The sequence below is a fragment of the Chiroxiphia lanceolata genome, chromosome 12, assembly GCF_009829145.1.
Source record: "Chiroxiphia lanceolata isolate bChiLan1 chromosome 12, bChiLan1.pri, whole genome shotgun sequence".
NCBI classification, from domain to species: domain Eukaryota; kingdom Metazoa; phylum Chordata; class Aves; order Passeriformes; family Pipridae; genus Chiroxiphia; species Chiroxiphia lanceolata.
In genome coordinates, this window is record NC_045648.1 from 15,658,197 (window position 1) to 15,678,483 (window position 20,287).

At 50.2% G+C, this 20,287-nt stretch overlaps 1 protein-coding gene across 1 annotated transcript; it reads right to left on the minus strand.

The window, feature by feature from the left end:
• Window positions 1-586: 586 nt before the first annotated feature.
• On the minus strand, window positions 587-19,333 carry SORD (sorbitol dehydrogenase). The gene is made up of 9 exons (XM_032700398.1): window positions 19,172-19,333; window positions 15,131-15,164; window positions 14,240-14,404; window positions 12,409-12,568; window positions 9,724-9,842; window positions 9,408-9,473; window positions 3,451-3,626; window positions 2,510-2,631; window positions 587-1,743 (listed from the first exon to the last, which is right to left on the minus strand). The coding sequence occupies exons 1-9, from the start codon at window positions 19,232-19,234 to the stop codon at window positions 1,578-1,580; spliced, it is 1,071 nt and encodes a 356-aa protein (XP_032556289.1). The 5' UTR covers window positions 19,235-19,333; the 3' UTR covers window positions 587-1,577.
• Window positions 19,334-20,287: the final 954 nt, after the last annotated feature.

Here is a 20,287-nt window from a genome sequence, read left to right on the forward strand (position 1 = left end):
CCCCACAATGCCCCTGCAGTGGCCATGACCCCAGCAAGACCAGGCATGGGAGCCAATTAGCCAAGGAGTCCAAACAGGCTGAGCCGTGGGAATAGCTCCAGCCCTCCGGATGTTAAACAGTTTCCCAAGAGCACAGGGAGCAAGCTTCCATTTCTCAGTAATAACAGGGTGTTGTGATGGCCACTTGTCCCCCAGGCTGACTATGGGGCTCCCTCCAGCATGGGAGTCAGGATGGCCAGTGGTCCCCAGCCATGCCAGTGGGGATCCCCCCAGCACTGGAATGTGCTGAGCACATACTTTGGCCACTTCTCCTTCTGGCTACAGAAAGTTCCCCTGGATTATGTATCATCCCTGTAAAACTCAGCATGGAGTTGGGGGCTTCCACTTCTGCCAGGATCAACTTGGCCACCTCTGGAATAAACATAAGCTTTGATTTGCAAGTCGTTGGGTCATTTGAGGTCTCACAGTCTTGCCAACACCGAGCTCAACCTGCAGCCTGGCAAGGCCCAGGTCTGCACAGTCACCAAGGCCCGAAGTCAGAAACTCCTCCAACACTGTCACCCCACACTTTAAGGGACACACCAGGTAGGTCTCAGGTACACAGAATTTATTGAGGAAAGTTCAGTATCATCCCAAGGAAGGAACTGATCTCTCAGTACTAAAATTAACATGACTGTAATCAAAGATTAGATTTTATCTGCAACCTGCTACCTCATTAGTACCTCGTTCATGGCTCACAAGCTCAGCAGGAAGGTTCGATATTCCCAGAAAATTATGATTTGTTCACAGTGGTAAAACCTTTGAATGATGCTGTCCCCTTACGGCTCCCCTGCGCTTCCCTCCATGCTAAAAGCAGCTGTATCCTCCAACAGCAGCCCCTCCCTGGGAACCACATAAGGACAAGGCCCTCAGCAGTCCCAGTTTCCCAGCCTGAAGTGGTCCCACAAGGAGCTGCTGTGGGGTGACACAGCAGATGTGGTCCCAGCTGGCCTCCAGACCAGCTTCACAAAAACCCTGGGCTCTGAGCTTTGGGATATTTGCAAAGAGCATGGAGAGAATGACCTGAACGTACTGATGCTTCCCATGGAGGGGGGATGGCCAGGCTTTGTTCCACAGGCTGTACAATCCCTGAGCATCCCTGAGGGAAGGTGCAAGTGGAAGGGGGAATATTTGCACAGGGCTATCTCACATCCAGGGATTGTCATGCAGGAAGGGCTGCACTCAGGACAGTGCAGGGTGGGAAGGTGGAGTGCCAGCACCTCCCCCAGCACAGAGGCATCAGGCCAGGCTCTGCTGAGGGGCTACTGGAAAAGAACCAACTGTGAAAACCCTCATTTCTCACCCAACATTTTGATTCAAACTATTGGTTGTCCATTCGCAGCTACCTGTTAGTGCTCTAATGGTGAATCCCAGTGCCACCCACCCTCATCACTGTTTGATTTTCTAGTTACAAGAAGCAGCTGTGCAAGGTGACTGCAAACACGCAGCAGCCCCACATCAGCCTCCTTCCTGCAGCCTCATCCTGCGCGTCCCAGGCAGGCCGGTGCAGTGGGGTGAGGGCTGGGCACTGCAGCAGCTCAGGGACTCTGGTCAGTGGGGTCACACTTCAGCATGACTTTGACCCCCTCACCCCTCTTGGTGGTCTCAAACGCCTCCAGAGCCTTCTCCAGGGGGAAGCGGTGTGTAACCAAGGGCTTGATGTTGATCCGCTTGGATGCGAGCAGAGCGATGGCCACGGGCCACCTGCAAGGAAAACAGCAGGGGATGAGAGCAAGCACTGCTTTGGAGCCCAAGGAAAGAGCAGGGAGGAGCCTGATTCATTGCAGCTATTTCCTCAGCCCAGGCAGCCAAGGGGACTTTTGCCTGCAAAGGATCTTCTGGAGAGGGAATCTCAAGCATCCAGCATGGGAGATGGGACAAGCCAACTGAGCTGGGCTGTTGAGCACCAAGGAGGCAGGCTCTGCTTCCCAGACAGTTGGCTGAGTAGGAAGCAAGTGAAAATCAAGGAAACAACTTCTATGGAAGCATCAAATGAAAACCAAACTTTCACGCTCCGCTCTCCCCTCACCTGGCCTCTTCTCCTGCACACTGAGCACTGTGGAGCTCAAACTCATGGACTCAGTGCAGGAGAGGAAAGGAAAAGCCTCAGTCAGCTTCCAGCCTCTTCAATTGGATTGCATTGCTGCTCCACTTAAAATCATAGAATCATTGAGGTTGGAAAAGATCTCCAAAGATCATCAAGTCCAACCACAGTCATGGAGTCCAACTAGGAATGGGCCAAGTTAGAGCAACAGGGATACAAAGGGGTGCAGCACCTAATCTAATTCCCAAATTACCTACTTAAAGACATTTCTCATTTTATGACAGAGCTTGACAACATCCCATAAATCCTTCCCGGAGAGCTACAGATCAAGCAAAGATTCTTGCTCCACTGGTAAGAAACTATAGCTCTGAATAATTCTAAAGACGGGCTTGGAGACACACGAGCTCCCCCCCGCATGAGACTCACGTGTTGCAGTAGCGGAATATCCCCCGGATATCCACCTCCCGCACAGCAGCATTCACAATGGGCACCGTCACCATCTCAGGCCCCAGCCCCACCAGCACCAAGGTCCCACCAGAACGAGTGGCCTGGAGAGCAAAAACACAGACATGTTACACTTTGCAGAATGCAGCTGCTGGAGCCTGTGCAGGGTCTGTCAAAAATAAAGGCACACTTTGCGGCTGCAGTGAATGATGGGGAAGCCAGGGGAGAGGCAGGATGCTGTCAGGAGCCTGTAAGAGTGAAACACACAGTATTCAAGGCTAAAAATGCAATCTTTTGAAAATCTCCAAAGGATTCTTGTATCTAAATCTCATTCTGAAAAATGGCTGGCATTTAGGACTACAAAGAGTGCTTTGGGATTTCAATAGGAAAGATTTAAAACTAAGCCTGGTGCTTCACTGGAATTTCTCTTTCTGCCACTTGTCCCATTCCCCTCCTTGTTTTTCCCTGTGAAACTCCTCACTACCTTCACCCCATCCTCTTCTTAATATGTTCATGGCAGCAAAACATCGCTTCCTTAACTGCTTCCTTCACCTTCTGGAATTAATTTTCTTGATTGTTCTCCTTGTTTGGATGTAACTTCAACTTAACAGAAGGTGATGTCCTGCTCGTACCAGCTACCTGACACTGCTGCACAGCCATGCTTGGGTTTTGGGGTCTTATTGAGGTCTCTTTAGGAAGTGGTTTAGCACCTGAGCATCAAATTAATTATCAATTATCCCCATGTCAACGTCAACTCTTTAATTGCCTCTCTTCTTTTGCTGTCTAATGAGCACCTTCTCTCCCCACACCAAGCCCAGTGAAATTAAGCACAGTGAGAGTGAAATAATTCATTCACTGCAGCATCCCAGACAAAACCAGACCAATGCCATCCCTGCTCTGCCTTGGGGACAAGTGGTACTCACATAAATGCCAGCCTGGATGCAGGCCTGCACCCCTGTGCACTCCACGGTGATGTCGGGCATGCAGCCAAGCACACCTTCCACTTTGGAGGCCACCTCCTGAGGGGTCTCATTCTTCACCTGAATGGTAAAATCTGCCCCCACCTCCTTGGCCTTTTGCAGGCGAGAGGTAGATAAATCTGGGGAAAAGCAAAACAAGTCAAGAGCTGGAGCACTGTATGAAACAGAAACTGTATGAAACTCCCAACCTGAGTCTGGAAACTGCTTCCTACATGTGTGCACAGGGCAGCATAACCAAGAGAGGGAAGGGTCTGTGTCCACTCCTTCTGAGCAGGCAGAGAAGGACCATGAAATCGCAGACTAGTTTGGGTTGGAAGGGACTTTAAAGCAAATCCAGTTCCCTCCTGTGCCATGGGCAGGGACACCTTCCACTAGACCAGGTTGCTCCAAGCCCCATCCAACCTGGCCTTGAACACTTCCAGGGATGGGGCAGCCACAGCTTCTCTGGACAACTTGTGCCAGGGCCTCCCCACCCTCACAGGGAAGAATTCTTTCCCAATATCCCATCTAACCCTCCCTCTGGCAATGGGAAGCCATTGCCCCTTGTCCTGTCACTCTGGACCCTTGTTCAAAGTCCCTCTCCAGCTCTCTTGGAGCCCCTGTAGCACTGGAAAAGGCTCTAAGGTCTCCCCGGAGCCTTCTCTTCTCCAGGCCGAACAGCCTGAGCTCTCCCTCAGAGCAGAGGGGCTCCAGCCCTCCCACTTGACCATCTTCATGCCTCTCCTTTGGACTTCCTCTAACAGGTCCACATCTTTCTTGTGCTGGGCGGCCCCAGATGATGAGACTGGAGACTGCTGAGCGTCTCTCAGACAGTTTCTGTCACAGGTGAGCGAACAGACAAGCCCATAAAATAAAAAGGGAGTGGATCTGGTGATAGGGTGGACTTTGGACACCCCATTAAGACAGAGCAACAAAGCTGGAGATGATAAACATCTGTGAGGGCGTGGCTCAATTCCAGTACTCTGTCCTGAGGGTTCTTGACAGCACTGTAAATACCTTCTGAAGATTCACAGGATGGTTTGTACCATGGTACAAGCTGCCCTGTCAGGTAGCCACACTGTCTATGCTCTTCCACATCCCGTGGAAAGAAGCCACCCACCCCTCTGCAGACACCAGTGGTGACCAGGACATCTCTGGAGATAAGGAGGTGAACAGCTAAGGAGAAGAGTGGCATTTCCCAGGTCAACAACCTTTCTGCCCTGCACTAAAGCAGTAGTCTACAGGGGTCTGCAGGCTGGCACTGGAAAAGATGGCTGAATCAAGAGCTGTAACAGCCAAGATTTCCTAGACCCAAAACTGAGGGGTGAACAGTGTCTCCTCCCAGGGGTCCTGAACTTGAAGACTCAGAAAACGATGCCTTTGCCACAGGCACACTCCTCTCAAGGACACACAGCAAGGAGCAAAACACCCCTCTCACCAGGGCACAGTCTTCAGAGAAGTCAGAGATGGGATGGGGTGAAAATATCAAGGGAAAAGGGAAGGAGGATGAGGCCAGTGCTCTGACATGAGCCCCTCTGACTCAGCCACGTGCTGGGAGGGAGCTGGGCCAGAGGCTCTGCCTGCCCATCACACAGGGAACAGGATGGGACTCACTGGCAGGGCAGGTGATGGACAAGACCCTATGGGCAGTGGGAGGGCTTGGGATGCCAGGTGTGGCCACACCCACCGAGATGAGCACCCAGAAGAGCTGTGGAGGGAGTTTCAAGAACGGATAACAAAGGGTAATGAAATGTAGATGAAAGAGGAAAAGCTAAGGCTGAAAAGTAAGGGCAGCATCACCCTGGAAGCCTCAATGTGGGCTCTCATTCCTGTGGCTGCAGGAGGATTAGTCAGGTCTGTCCCTCCCAAGCTCTGGGCATTGGGCTCCAGGCCATGTGTATGGTCATGCTTGACCCCAGCTGAGCTGCACTCAGAGACCTCCTGTGCTCCAAGAGCATGGGCAGGGACTTTTGGAGGCACCTGAAGTGATAAGAAACACTTCTGCCCAGCATAGTTGTTGTATCCCAAATCTGTGTATGCCAAGGAGACCACAAGGCTCAACAGTGCTCCCAGCAATGGACCCAACTCCTCGTGAAGTTTGGTCTCACACCAGCTCACAGCAGACACAGCTGGACTCAGCCATTTTTAGTATCTGCCCAGTGACTAAGGTATTTTAAACCGTCTCTCTGGCAGAAATAATCCAGAGACTTTGTCCTGGAGTGACAGGACAGCCAGTGTGTTTCAAAGTGGCCAAAAAAAAATCACTCTTGGGCAGCAATAAAAGCCCCCCTGCCCCCACCATTGCTGTAGTTGGCCTCTGGTTTGCTGACCTGCTCAGGAAGGAAGTCCTGGCTCAGAGAGGCACATGGGACATGGCAGCAAATACCGTCAGCCCTGCTCAGAGCTGCAATAATATCTCTGGCCTAAGTGAATCAGCATGAAGCACTTCCTGAAGCAGACAGATCTGCAGGTTACTGGTTTGTTCGGAGCTCCAGACACTTGTGAGTCTTGGGAGGGACCAAGTCATTTGAATTTCAAACCTTACTGAGGCCAAACCCCACACAAGTCTTGCGAAAATGGTCCATTATACAGTTACAGGGTTGCATCTTGCCTCTGGTTAGAAATCTGTTTTCACTTCCTGGCCACTGGAGCTAACTAAAGTTTTGGCCGCCAGAACAAGAGTAGTCCTGTGTCTCTGCTTCCAAATAAGTTATCAAATTACCTTTAAGCTTCTCATGATGGTTTATGAGCCAATTTGACAGGTAAATATTCTTGAAGCTCTCACACTTTCTGTGTTAATCTTCTTTCTCAAAGGAGCTGAGCTCTGGACAGTTATTCATCCTCCCTGACCTTGACTTCCAGGGTTTCTGGAGGCACCAACACCCAGAACTTAGGATTCAGATAGCACAAGAGGAATAATTTCCCTTACATAGGAATTACTAAATGCAACTTTAGTGACAGATAGAGCAAGGCAAGAGAGCCCAACACTGCCATACAAACACCTAAACTGTCCCTTCACTTGATGAGGAGTAAGGCTGAACTTCTATGTGTTTCTAAGGAGAAAAGCAGATTTTCAGAGCAGCAGCAAGGCAGAAGGACAGGAGAAGGTTGTACATAAATATCAATCACGCCCACTCAGCAGTGGAGTGGAGAAAGACACGGACCTTTGTGAAGAGTAGATGAGGACCCAGGAAACAAATTGATCTTCTCACCCACCTGGAGCCTGCTAAATACATCAATCACTCCAGGTGAGCCAGACAGAAGCTATAGGAGATGAGTTCTCCCCAGGCGAGGAAAAAGCTTTTCTAAATATTTCTGTATTTGTGAGCAGCTTGTCAAAACAAACACAAACATTTAAAGCCTTAAGTGCTGCACAGACAAAGCTCTTCACAGACAAACACATCATAAAAATTCCAGGCAATGAATTCAAAGAATCTGATCGCAAAGTACAAGAGGTCCTTTGTAGGCAGACAGGCATCTCACAGGTGTTGGCTCCTAAAGCTGACACAAAAAGCAATTCTCTGAGAAGAGCAGCAAAATCCCAAGGGGCAACGAGCCAAACCAAACCCACTCCTCAGCTCATGTCACACACAGATAATTGACTAGGGACAGCACCTCCATGGGTGTCTCTCAACATCTCAGCCAAACCCCTCTTGTGTGGGAGATGTCTACGAGTCACAACCAATATCTAGGCCAGCACACAGAGATAAGAAGGGGTAATTCCATGTATCCAAGCCTACTGACCCTACAAACCAGGCACCAGGAACTTCCTGTGGCCACTTGGAGTCCTGTGGCACATGATACCCAGAGCAGCTCACCCAGGGCCTCCAGCAGCAGCCTATGGGCAGAGGCAGCAGCAGCTCCCAGAGTTACAGGGAAGATACACTCAGGCAGGAGTGGGAATGGGGTGACAGACTGAGCCAGCTGCCTCAGCCCCACCAACCACTGCCAGCTCACCAAGCCCTTCCCCACCCAGGAACGGGGTCACCCCCAGCCCCTGCACCAGCCCAGCTGGGCAGCAAAGTTCCTCGTGTGTGATTCAGGAACAGAGCTGTTTTTCCTGCTACAGCAAACACCATCCGCTAATGACAACACTTCACAAAATCTGAGGTGTGGACTGATCCCGTCCATCAAGCACACACACCTTCAGGGTGAGGCCAGCAGAACTAAAAATGCCCTGGACTTGGCAGCAAGAGGATTAAGGGAGGAGAAGGCAATAATCTGCCTTGGTTTTTGACCTGAGCTACTATTGAAGGATGTTTCTGCAAAGGCAAGAGGGTGGGACCTGAATTTTATCTCTCAACCCACAGATGGAAACACAGTAGTCGAGAGGTCAATTATACACCTGGCCCTAAGCATGGGAGGTCAGTAGCAGCCTTCTGACAGGTCCAGGTTGGGGCTCTGACCCAAAAGCACTGCAGCAACCCTTGCTCATTGTCCAGTGGCACCTGTAACTGCTCCTCCTGGCCATCACCACTCAGAAAGATCAGAGAGTCTCAGTGAGAGCTGGAGACACCACTTCCAGGCCCTGCTCAAACCCCAGGTGGAGATTTCAACCAGTGAACATCCTGAGGTTTCTCCAGCTCTCCCTTCTTTTGGGCAAGCTACAGAGAGAGAGACTGAACCTGGAGGAGAGGTGGAGGCAGCTGGGCTGGCTTAGCATGGGATAAAAAGGGGAGATGGAACAGCTCTGCAACAACCTGAAGGGCAGCTACAAAGGTGATGAAAACTTGTTTCAGCTCTTGCAGACAAGGGTAAATCCCCACAAATGACAGTTTGTGAGTGGACCCCAGAAAAAGCTTCTTCGTTAAGAGGTGGTGCAAACTTTGAGTAGGTACCTTGAAAGGTGGGATCTCCTTCCTCAGAGGTTTTCCAGATGCAGATTGCTGCAAGCAGCAGCTGGACCAGAAACCTCAGTTGTGCAAGGAAGGCCCATTTCTGAAATGCAGGGACTCTGAAAAGGCCATTTCAGTCTATGTGGATAACCAGTGGAAAATGAAACCCCCAACAGGAGCAGAAAGAAGGACAGAGAAAGACAAGTGAGAAGCACAGTGTGGCTGCACACAGAAAAAGCTCAGAGCTGACATACAGATGCATTGACTCTTCTGAAATACCTGCTCAAAGTCTGAAGAAGGTTTCTAGGTCTGATCCACAGACCATTGATTGCTTCTTTATTCTGGACTGTTCGCCTTGAAGCTACTCCACCCACACAACTTGTCCATGCTGGGAATCAGGAGTTATGACCCTGGTCCTCTAACCCAGCAGAGGAGTTGCAAACTGCATCTTCTTGGAGATCCCAGTTAGGGCAGAGATCTAAGTCTTGTCCCGGGGAACAACAGGATTCCCTCTAGACAGGCACAGGCTACTACTCCAGTCACAAACAGATTTGCCTGGGCTGCCTTCCCCAGCAGTAAACTTGAAGGAATAATTTCAAGTTAGTCAAAGTGCTGGAGCATATCCAGAGAAGGGAACAGAGCCAGGGAAGGGTCTGGAGCACTAGGAGCAGCTGAGGCAGCTGGGAGGCTCAGCCTGGAGAAAAAGAGGCTCAGGAGGGACTTTCTCACTCTCTACAACTCCCTGACAGAAGGGTGGAGCCAGGTGGGGGTCGGGCTCTGCTCCCAGGGAACAAGGGACAGGATGAGAGGAAAGGGCCTCAAGTTGTGCCAGGGGAGGTTTAGGTTGTATATTAGGGAAAAATGTCTTCCCTGGAAGGGTGGTCAGGCACTGGAACAGGCTGCCCAGGGAAGTGGTGGGATCACTGTCCCTGGAAGTGTTCAGAAAACATGTGGATGTGGCATTGGGCTTGGCAGTGCTGGGTTAATGGTTGGGCTCGATGATCTAAGAGGTCTTTTCCAACCTTAATGATTCTGTGAAAGTGTTGTATCATGGGAAATAGGCACACAAGGGATATAAGGACTTACCTGTGACCACCACAGCAGCTGCACCCATCATCTTAGCAACAATCACGTTAACGAGGCCAATTGGTCCTGGGTACAAGGGGGTTAAAGAGAACATGTACCACTGCCAAGCAGCACCAGCCACAGGCTCTGAACACTGAACCCAGAGCCCTGCATGTTCCTGGGTTAAAGGAGGCTCTGGCAGCCTCAAGGTCCCCCTTGGCACCCCTGGAGCTGTGCCATGACCCCCACTGACAGCAGAGCCCAGGAGCTCAACCTGAGCCCTGCCCATCCCCTCCCAGCAGACAGGGAACCAAAGGACTGAATGTGTTCACCATACCAGAGCCAGACACGAAGACTTTGCTTCCCAGAGTGACTCCTGCTCTTTTACAGGCATGGATTCCCACTGACAGGGGCTCAATAAGGGCTCCTTCTTCAAAGGTGACATTATCTGGAAGCCTGCAAGAATGGGACACAAGCAACAGTCACCAAAGAGGTTTATGAGGGTGATAAGGAAAGCCATGACACTTGAAGACCAAACATGGGTGTAAATCACAGTGGCAAAACCCACTCTTACCCTTGGTGAGAGAAATGCCAGGCTGGAATGTGTTTCAAGAAGTTCTATTGTCTGTTTTTCTCCTCTGAAGCAGCATCAAGTGCACCTAAACCAGTGAGGTTTGCCCAAGCACCAAACACAGGGACCCACAAACTTCCCCACATCAACTCTCCAGTACTTGATGAGTGAACCCAAGGACTCCTTTGCCACTCATTCCCTTTGGAATAAACACCCCAGTTGCATATGCACGACCCCAAGGGCTGCCCTATGACTGGGACCCACCAGTGAGATCCCAGACCTCTCACCTGGGTTGGATCACTCAGCTCCACACTTTTAGAAAACATCTGGTTGCCAAAGGTGAAGCCACCAGCAAAGGCAGCCAGGTCCAGGTCTCCCCATAACACCTAGGACCTGCTCCCCTGATGCACCAAGTGTTTTAAACCAGTGGACTGGTCCCAGCACACACCCTCACAGCAGTCCTTAGGCAGAAACAGCCCCGTCACGCAGCCAGTGTGAGTGATGGAAAAAAGCAGAGGGGGGTGAAACCCTTCTGAAGTGCTGACAGGATAAATCTCAGCCCCACAATGCTGTCCACCAGGGAGCCACCAGCATGGGCTCCCTCATAGAGGGTGCTGGGAGCTGTACCTGCCAGGAGGGTTTTTCTGACAGCCCTGGGAAGCTCAAGGTCAGATCTCAGCCAGGACAACATGAAGCCAAAGAAATGGAAATTATGGTTGTGGGAAGACAGCTGTAAGATATCTGCATGTCTCTTGTCTCCAGGAGGCTTTAAAGGTCTGACTGCAAGAGTTCATCTGTCACAGATTTTGGCATCACGTTTGTTCCGGCTGGATCTGGGCACTGCCCTGTCAATGGGGAGGGCAGGTTCACAGTATGATCCCACCTCCATCAAGTTACTTGGAGCATCCAACAGAGAGTTTGCTCACCAGCAGGACAGACAATAACTGGTCAAATGTGTGAGAGCCCACTGAGCTCAGCCATCAGCTGTTCCCAGCAAACCTGTCCTGGCAGAGCAGCTTCATGCCAGAGAATCTGCTTGGCATCAGCCAGCCACACTCTGTAGATCTGAAACCAGGAGCACCAAGTCCAGGCTTTGCATTTCAAAGCTCAAAAATAAAATAAGATAGCCAAAGTTATATTTACTCAAATTGGAGGGAAAAAAAGCAAACCCCTGAAAGAAGCCAGCCACAAACCAGCCATGTCCTCCCACGCAAAAACTTGTGATGTTGTCAGAAAATGTTATTTTAATACACAGGAAATCAGTGACAGTGGGTCTGGACAGTGAGATGTTATTCCCATCCAGAGCAGCACCTCATCCTGACAGCAGCTGCTTGGGATCTGCTTTGAAAGCTTCCTGCCTTAGGACTCTCAGGAGAAGAGCAGTCAAGTGCCTCCTTCCGACTGCTGCAATCCTGAATGCTCCCTGTGCAGACACCAAGGATCAATCCCAAGGACCTTCCTGCTCATGGAAGAACCAGCTCTCTACAGACTGAGAAAGAACATGCTGGACAGGTAGAGCAGTCTCAGGGGGGCATTATTTTTAACTGGGCTGTTTTTAACTCCTTGTTAAAGGCACTTATGTGGATGTAACATTGGAGAGGCTTTTTCAGGTTTCCAGAGTGTATGAGGCCGTGGCACAGGTTGCCCAGGGAAGCTATGGCTGCCCTATCATCCCTGGAAGTGTTCAAGGCCAGGCTGGATGGGGCTCTGAGTAACCTGAATAAGTGGAAGGTGTGCCTGCCCATGGCAGGGGGATGGAACAAGATGAGTTTTAAGGTCCTTTTCAACCCAAATCATTCTGGGATTCTATGATTTGCCAGAGTGTTTAAGCACAGATTTGCTTCTAAGCAAATGTGTCAGTCCTGCCACAACTAATAACATATTCGGGTTTGCTGAACTGGATATGAAAACAGATGTGTAACGCTGGCAGCTTAGTGGGGACACTCAGAGTCACACAAGACAAACAGCTCAGCAGGGCCACTGCTTACTGTTCCTGCTCTGCTCCGAGTGGGATGACTTTGTTTCAAATGACAGAGCAAGGTGTCAGCAGTCACCATGGTGTTTCCTGAAGAGCAGCAGCAAAGCTCAGCTCAAAGAACTAGATAAAGACCTTCAGGCACCAGCCTAAGAAGGCAAGGAATATAAAAAGACAGCAGAAAACAAACTAAGAGCAGGGAGCAAATGGGAAAAGGAAAATAATTAAAGGGTAAAGCAGAAGTGACATCCCAGAAGACATGCAAGAAATGTTTATGTCTGGCACCGGAGGGGATAAACTACACCTGCCTGACAAATCCTTTGCAAAGTGGCTACCATCCAAGCTTAGACATGTTATTTATGGATCAGAAGGCAACAAAACCTGTTGGGATCATGTAAAGAGTACTCAGAAGGGCCAAGAGGTGATTGCTTCCCCCAGGGAGTGTGTATTTCCCTGCAGAGCAAGCACGGACTAACTTGTAGCAGTAGCTGGCACTGTGCTTGTAGTAGCGGCACAAGTTCCCATCGTCGGGGGGGGTTGCACAGAAGAAGATGGTTGGGGACAGGTTGTAGCGGCCAGTTTTGCAGAACTCATCCATTTCCCTCGGGACGCCCGGCTCGATGGCCACACGGTCACCTGCCAGGGAAAGGCTGTGTCAGTCAGGGAGAGGGTGGCACACAGGTATGAGTAGCACCAAAAAACACAAGCACAAAAACACAACCCTGGAACAAGAGAGGCATGAGGGACCAGGGCAACCTGGTCTAGTGAAAGGTGTCCCTGCCCATGGCAAAGGGGTGGAATGAGACGAGCTTTAAGGTCCTTTCTAACCCAGGCCAGTCTATGATTCCATGATTATCTAATTGCAATCACGAGGCAATTAAGTTTTCTCCCCAATAGAGGGAAGAATGTGACCACAGTACAACTTGCCAGTACACAAGGGACACAAACCAGCCCATTTATTTGGAAAAGGAAGCCAATTGGAGCCAAATTTCTCCACCAAAGGCTATCAGCCAGACATGGTGACAAGCAGGAGAATGGACAGAAGCAAAGAGCCATCTAGGCCACAGCATCGCCTCTGAGATGGCCTTGGGGGATGTCTAGGGGTGAGAGGAGCAGGACACACACATTCTGAATGCTCTCCCAGCCTCCCAAGCTGTATGTGGTTTGTCTGTATTTAGTAACACTGAACGATTTCTCCTCCTCTTTCCACTGTGTAAACTACCTGGTCCGCTACATCTCAGTGGATGCTGTACGTGGTTCTGACTGTCCCTTGCCCTTGTACTGGAGGAACCAGAGAACAGGAAAGCTTTACATGGCCTCTCCCTGCCCTCCATGAGTCCTCAGACGTGCCACATATCCTTGAGTTGTCTCTCCAGCTCCCAGCTAAAGTTCCTGACTTAGACATGTGTCACAGAGATGCTGCTCCACGTCCCGTCATCTCCTTGTCCTCCTCTGCCCTCACCTCTTTTACATCCCTTTGGAAAGAAGGAGACTGGAACTGCACACAGAATCCAGATGGGCACTGATGTCCTCTGACTGAGTCTGTGTACCTTTCCTAACAGTGATTTGCATTTTTCACCATTGCTGAGGCAACGCTCCCACGCTCAGTGGCAGAGCCAAAGGTCTCACCCCTCAACAGTGGGCATTTTAGTTACAAAGCTGTTTTTGTTTCTTCTGTTGTGGACATCATTTTATATTTACCTGCATGGAATCTCACCTGGATCTTAATGGCACCTCTCAGGTCTCCCTGTAACTCTGGCTGGCTCTCCTGCATCCTCTCCACCCCACCTAAGTTGCTCTCATCAGCAAACTTTACAAAATTCCCTGCTCAGCCCATTTTCTAGGACATTCAGGAGCACAGCGAGCAGTGGAGGTCACATCACAAGGCCTGGAGCAGTTGCTCCAGTGACCTCTCTGCACTGCAGGAGGCCTTTTGCTACTTCAAGAACACACACACAGAAGAAACATTAACAGCAGGTTTCTGGCAAGAGCAACGTACTTGGTTTCTGAAGCTTTATCAAGCTTCCTTAAAAGGCACCTTGTACTGGCATATGCTCTGCTCTGTATCAAAATACAGACAGGCAAGCTCAAGATATCCCAGGATAAAGCTACCTAAGGAATATCATACACCACAGTGGCCAAGCTGGGTGATTAATAGCAGCACAGTGACACTTTGTGGAGGAGAACATCACGCTGTGACCTCAGAACCCCAGATAAATTTATGTGACCCAAAGAAGCCCAGCCTGCTATGGACACATTTTTGGGAACTGAATAGCAGGAAAACCAAACAGTTTTGGTTGCAAATACCTGGTTTCAGATGAGTCACCCCTGAGCCCACTTTGACGACAGTCCCGGCAGCTTCGTGCCCCAACACCATGGGGTCCTTGACGACAAAATCCCCGATCCGGCCGTGCTGCCAGTAGTGGACGTCGGACCCGCAGATCCCGACGGAATGCATGCGCAGGAGGACCTCTGCCAGAACAGCAGGGAAAGCTCCTTGTAGAAAACTCACCTTCTCAGGCACTGGGAGAGCAGCACATTGGCTGGCCCTGGGCCCCACAGCAAAGGCCAAGCCAGTATTGACACATCCAAATTTACTGGCGTTAAATAAATACACCAGAACGGCACATTCACACATTCATAAGCCATGAAATACCAAACTACGCATGTACCCACAAATCAGGAAGGCTTAAAATATGGTAAGACAAAAGCTAATGTCAACAAAAAATATGGACCACAAAAAAATACAATTTAAGAGGGGTGTGACTATTGCTGGAGCAGGAATAAAAGAGCAAGTCCATTTAATTTTTCCTTCTCCCTAAGCTGTGGTTTTAGCCCTGGAGAGTTAGTGAATCAAATTTCTATCAGCCCATATGCCCACCCTATTAATGTTTAGTCCTGCAATAAGATCATCTGACATGTCCCAAGAGCCATTTAATGTGACACACATGAACTGACGGAACAGGAAGCAGAAAAAGCCAGATAAAGGGATGTATCTGTGACTGCTCCAGCTCCTCTTTTCAGCTGGAAAATCAGTATTACTTGTTTCAGCCACACAGTCTTTTTCGGATTATTTTATACTTCCTCTGAAATATTTTATCCATATATAAATTTATAATATCAAGGAGTAACAAAAGAGAATGAGAAAACCAAGAGATAAGTAAAGAAAGCAGACAGAAGCATCATCTGTAGACCTACCATTGGGACCCGGTTCTGGGACTGGACGGGTTTCCTATGGAGAAAAGGAAAAAAAAAAACATTTAGCTGTGTGTACATAGCCCTTGGAATACCTTGCGGAAAACCAGCCCAGGTTAGCTCACGTAAATCCAGAAGCAGATGAGGGGTTTGGTCCTGTCTGCTCAGTAAGACCCTGCTGTGCAATGAGGAGCTTCCTCTTAAGTGCAGCTCGTTTTCCAGGCTCAGGGGAGGATTATGGGATCTGTTCTGAGTGAGCAACTGCCAGCTTGGAAATCCACTCTCCAAACTATTTTGCAGTACATTTCCCTTCCCTGCCCAAACAAGAGCCACATACTAAACTTCTCTGCTCCGGAGCAGCCTCAAGTTTCAGTTTAATCCTTCATCCCTGAAGGCTGACAAAAAAAATCACCTTGTGTGACCGGGAAGATTCTGAACCACCTCTTTCTGTAAAGCCTTAATATTGCGGTGATTATATTATTATTATAAATAATAGGAAATATTTTTAGTACATAATCAAAGAATCACAGAATTATTTGGGTTAGCAGGGACCATAAAGATCATCAAGTTCCACCCCCTGCCATGGGCAGGGACACCTTCCACTAGACCAGGTTGCTCCAAGCCCCGTCCAACCTGGCCTTCAACACTTCCAGGGATGGGGCAGCTACAGCTTCTCTGGCCAACCTGGGCCAGGGCCTCCCCACCCTGTTCCAGTGATACATAATTTATACATAATATTTATGTATAATAATGTGTACATAATAATTGCATAGTGATTTATTCATAACAATGTATAAATCATCTTTAAACTTTACTGTAAATCCCATTTCAGGTCATGTCCTCTTGTAATTGCCATGGCACCTCTTTATGGGATGAAAAAAGTTAGAGTTACAAGAGTTAGAGAATGGTCACTTGGCCTCAAGTCACCCTTCCACCCAAAAGGTCTGCAGGCATTTTGCCTTCACTGAGCTCCCTCAGCTGCATCAAAACCCAAAAGGAATCATCTTATTGGGTTTTACAACACCAAGACACTACAATACCCATTGAGCATCCACATCAACAATCACGTCTCTAAGAAAAGCCCCCCCAAAGTAGTGCCAACAATGAACCTTCAGAATCCATTTGCTGCTCAAATTTTGAAGAGCACTGTTCTGCATTTTCACTAATTAAGTACATTCTCAATCCCAGCATATTCCTCAACTCCTGCTTTGTACTTTGCCATTCTAAACATCATTCTAAACATCAGAAAGAGAAACTCTGAAAACACATTGAATTGTTCTCATACAATTCAACCAACTGAAATTTTCCAACCTCCTATTCTCCTCCCTTTAGTTTCCCTGTAAAGAATTTTTGTGTTTGCCTGGGAGGTTTTGTCACCCTCAATAGGGTCCCTCTGAAGCTTCTTCCACATCCCAAGGTCACGATTCTATTTCTGACCAACTAGATCAAAATGTTTTCTCCCAGACTGACAAAGGAAAGTGTCTAAGATCAACAAGCACCTCTGACAAAGTTAGAAAAAGAAATCAATTAATTAAATTAAATTAATTAAATCAAATCAATTAAAAAACAATACTAACTGTAATAAAAGCACCTCAACCATAAAGCCACCATCCTGTGACAGCCTTATCTCACCTTTGAGTCAAAGGGATCTTGAATGTTAGGGCTGTGTAAGAGAGTTATTTATCATTGGACCTAGATTAGGATGAAATTCAGTAATCCTATGGAAGAGCTCCAAGTGGGGCCAATTAGATTCTGAAATAACAAGTCAACTGCCCAGGCAGCTGGGTGAGGGCAGGAGAAGGCCCCGGGAGCCTTTGTGCAAATGTACAAGTTTTTGCATCATTGTTGTGTTCTGGGTTCAGACCTGTATCTGCAATTTTAATATGTGGGGGGTTTGTTTTGTCCCACTGAGGAACACAGCCCAGAGCATTATTTTTAAAAGAGGTCTTTCTCTTACACAGAAAATGCAATAAGCACTCTCGATCTGGTGACACACCAGAGGTACAGACCACAGGCTGAACAAAAAAACCTGCCAGCTGAAGATGGGTGTGTGTAAAAAAAAAGAATACTTTTTTTCAGTTACAGCTGTGCCCAAAAAAACCCAGACACCTTGGTGAGAAGTGAGTCCTCCAGCCTGATTTGTAGAAAATAGGAGTGACCAAACCAGAGAACAGCAAAGACACGAGTTCTGCTATTGTTTGGTGTTCACTGAGAAGTTCAGAAATGGTGACTGGTAAAGGAAATGTAGCAAATGTTTTCTGTGAAAGGAGACAGGGAAAGACAGGTCATGGTACAAGCATAAAACCAATAAATCCTCAGCAGGCACCAAACAGGAGCCTGTGGCAACCACCCAAGGGCAAGAGGAGAGTCAATAAAAACAAAGTCAATGCATTTTCACATAGTGCAGGGGTCACAGTGACTCTCCCATGGGAAACATGTCCAAGAATCAAGAAAAGTGTGGGAATTGCAGGAAAATGGTCTCACCCAGCTTTAGGTATCAATAACAGATAACAAGTTCAGAGCTCACTGCTGAGACTCCTTCAGTGATCAGTGGGACAATACAGTGAGCACCATCCACATTTTGGCAAAGAAACTTTAGGGAAGCCCAGGAGGATGACACCAAGGGGCTGCCAGTGAGGCAGGGGCACACTGGTGACCAGCTCCAATGTCAAACATCCCAAGGAAAACTCATGCATGTGGGTGTAATCCAGTTTAGAGACCAGCAAAACAGATGTGATGGAGTCAGTGTCCACCTCACGAGCGTCACAAATCACAGGAGTTTGAAAACGTTTCTTGAAGTAGAGGGACCACCTCAATCCTCAACCCATTTTATTTCTTTTGGTAGTCAGGCTCCAGGCCCAGGCTCTACGTGCTTGTAGTGAAAGTGCAGTTGTGTCAAAGGTGCCTGGGAGCCGCACAAGAACCACCCCCACAGACACCACTCAGACTCTGGCACATGCAGCTTGGGCTGGGTGGGAATGGTGAAAAATCCCTGATAACCATCCTCCAAACGAGGCACTGTGGGTATCCAAAGTCTGTGTGCTCCCAAGAGCCCTCCTGCCAGGACTGTGTGTCCTGCCAATGTTTGCCCATGGAAATCTTCCTTCCCCCATTTGGCACTCGTCAAACTGGCAAACACAGATCCCCAAGCAGCGCTATGATGATTCAGCAGCCAGGAAGAGCCAAGTGTTCACAGTGATAGAAGCAGAATGAGCCTGAAGTACTTTAAAAGTACAAAATAACCCCCATACACACACACATTCTGAGTGAGGGGGGTCCTGCAGCACCTGCTCCCTCTGAGACCTCTGTTCTGCAGCTCACCTGGGCTCTGACAGCCCAAAGCAGCTACAACCACCCTCCATCCCTGCTCCCTGGGAGCACTTGTCTCAGCTGTGAGAATGGCTTGTTGGGGGAAAATGGAGATTTCAGGGATTCTGGCTTTCAGGGCTACGAGGTTTTGCACTCAAATGGAATTGACAAAGATCTCGAGAAGATTATCCCCTCCAGTGTCCCCTAAAAGCATTCTGCAACTGAAAGCTTCCCAAGCTTGGAAAAACAACAGAATTTGTCATGCAAAGTTACCAGAACCATCTGAAAGCAGACCGTGCTTCTAATAGTATTGCGCCCTCCTGCTTGCATGAATGGGTGTATCCACGAATTTATTTCTCTGGTGAGAATGTTTCACCTTCGAGGCATACGAGAGCAGGTGCGTTTTCCTTTCCCTGTACCGCTGTGGGGAGCCCGAAGCTGCCATACGGAGAGCGGGGCTGGGGGCGCCCCAGCCACGGGGCACCCCAGAATTTGGGCGCCTGCGCCCCCCGGGTCACCCCCAGGAATGTGGAAGCCGCTGCCTTTCCCCGCTCGCAGCCCGGCACCGGGGAGGGGGAACCAGAGGGGGAGAACGGGAGGGACCGGGTTGTCCGGACACCCCCGAGTGCGGGAGCTCAGCCCCGAGACCCGCGGGAGCTGCCGCCGGGCCCCCCCCGCCCCGCGGCCCCCCGAGCGCGGCCCCGCTCCCGCCCGGCCCCGCCGCCCCGGCCGTACCAGCCGCAGGTCCCCGGCTCGGTGCACGACCACGGCGATGTTCTGCCCCGCCGCCGCCGCCATGGCTCGGGCTCTGCGCGGCACCGGGTCCAAGGGCCGCCGCCGGGGGGGCCGCCCCTGCCCCGGCCCCCGCCCCCCCTGCCGGGGCCGGCGCCGCCCCCCGGGCACCGAGCGGGTACGGACGGGACGGCGACACGGACCGGGGACCGACCCCGGCTCCAGGCCCAGCCACAGCCCCAACCTCGGCTCCAGGCCTCAGCTCCAGCCCCTGCTCCAGGCCCTGGCTCCAGCACTGAGCTCCAGCCCCAGCTCCAGGCCCCAACTCCAGCTCCAGGCCCCAACCCCAGCTCCTCCAGCTCCAGCCCCAGCTCCAGGCCCCAGCCCCAGCTCCTCCAGCTTCAGCCCCAGCTCCAGGGCTATTCCCAGCTCCAGGGCCATTCCCAGCTCCAGGCCTAGCCCCAGCACCTGCTCCAGCTCCAGGTCCAGGCCCTGCCCTCAGCTCCAGCCCCTGCTCTAGGCTCTGGCTCCAACCCTGAGTTCCAGCCCCAGCCCTGCCTGCAGACCCAGCTCCAGGGTCATTCCCACCTCCAGCTCCAACTCCAGCCCCAGCCCCTGCTCCAGCTCCAGACCCAGCTCCAGGCCCAGTTCCAAGCCCAGCTCCAGCTCCAGCCCCTGCTCCAGCCCTGGCTCCAGGCCCTGGCCCCTACTCCAGCCCCACATCCAGATCCAGCCCCAGCCCAAGCTTCAGGCCATGCTGGTGGCAACACCGCACCTTGCACTTTGACTAAAATCCAATAAAATGCTGATCTGTGGGCTCGCCTGGACACGGCATCGTAGGAATGTGGTTATCTCAGCTGCAAAAATGGCTTATTGGGGAAAAAAGTGCAATTTTCAGGGGTTCTGGTTTTGGGGAATGAGAGGTTTTCCACTCAAAAGGAGTTGGTAAAGATCTCAAAAAGATTATCCCCTCCGGTGTCATAGAATCATGGAATATCCTGAGTTGGAAGGGACCCACAGGGATCAACAAGTCCAGCTCCTGTCCCTGCACAGGACACCCCAACAATCCCACCCTGTGCCTGAGAGTGTTGTCCAAACACTTCTTGAGCTCTGTCAGTC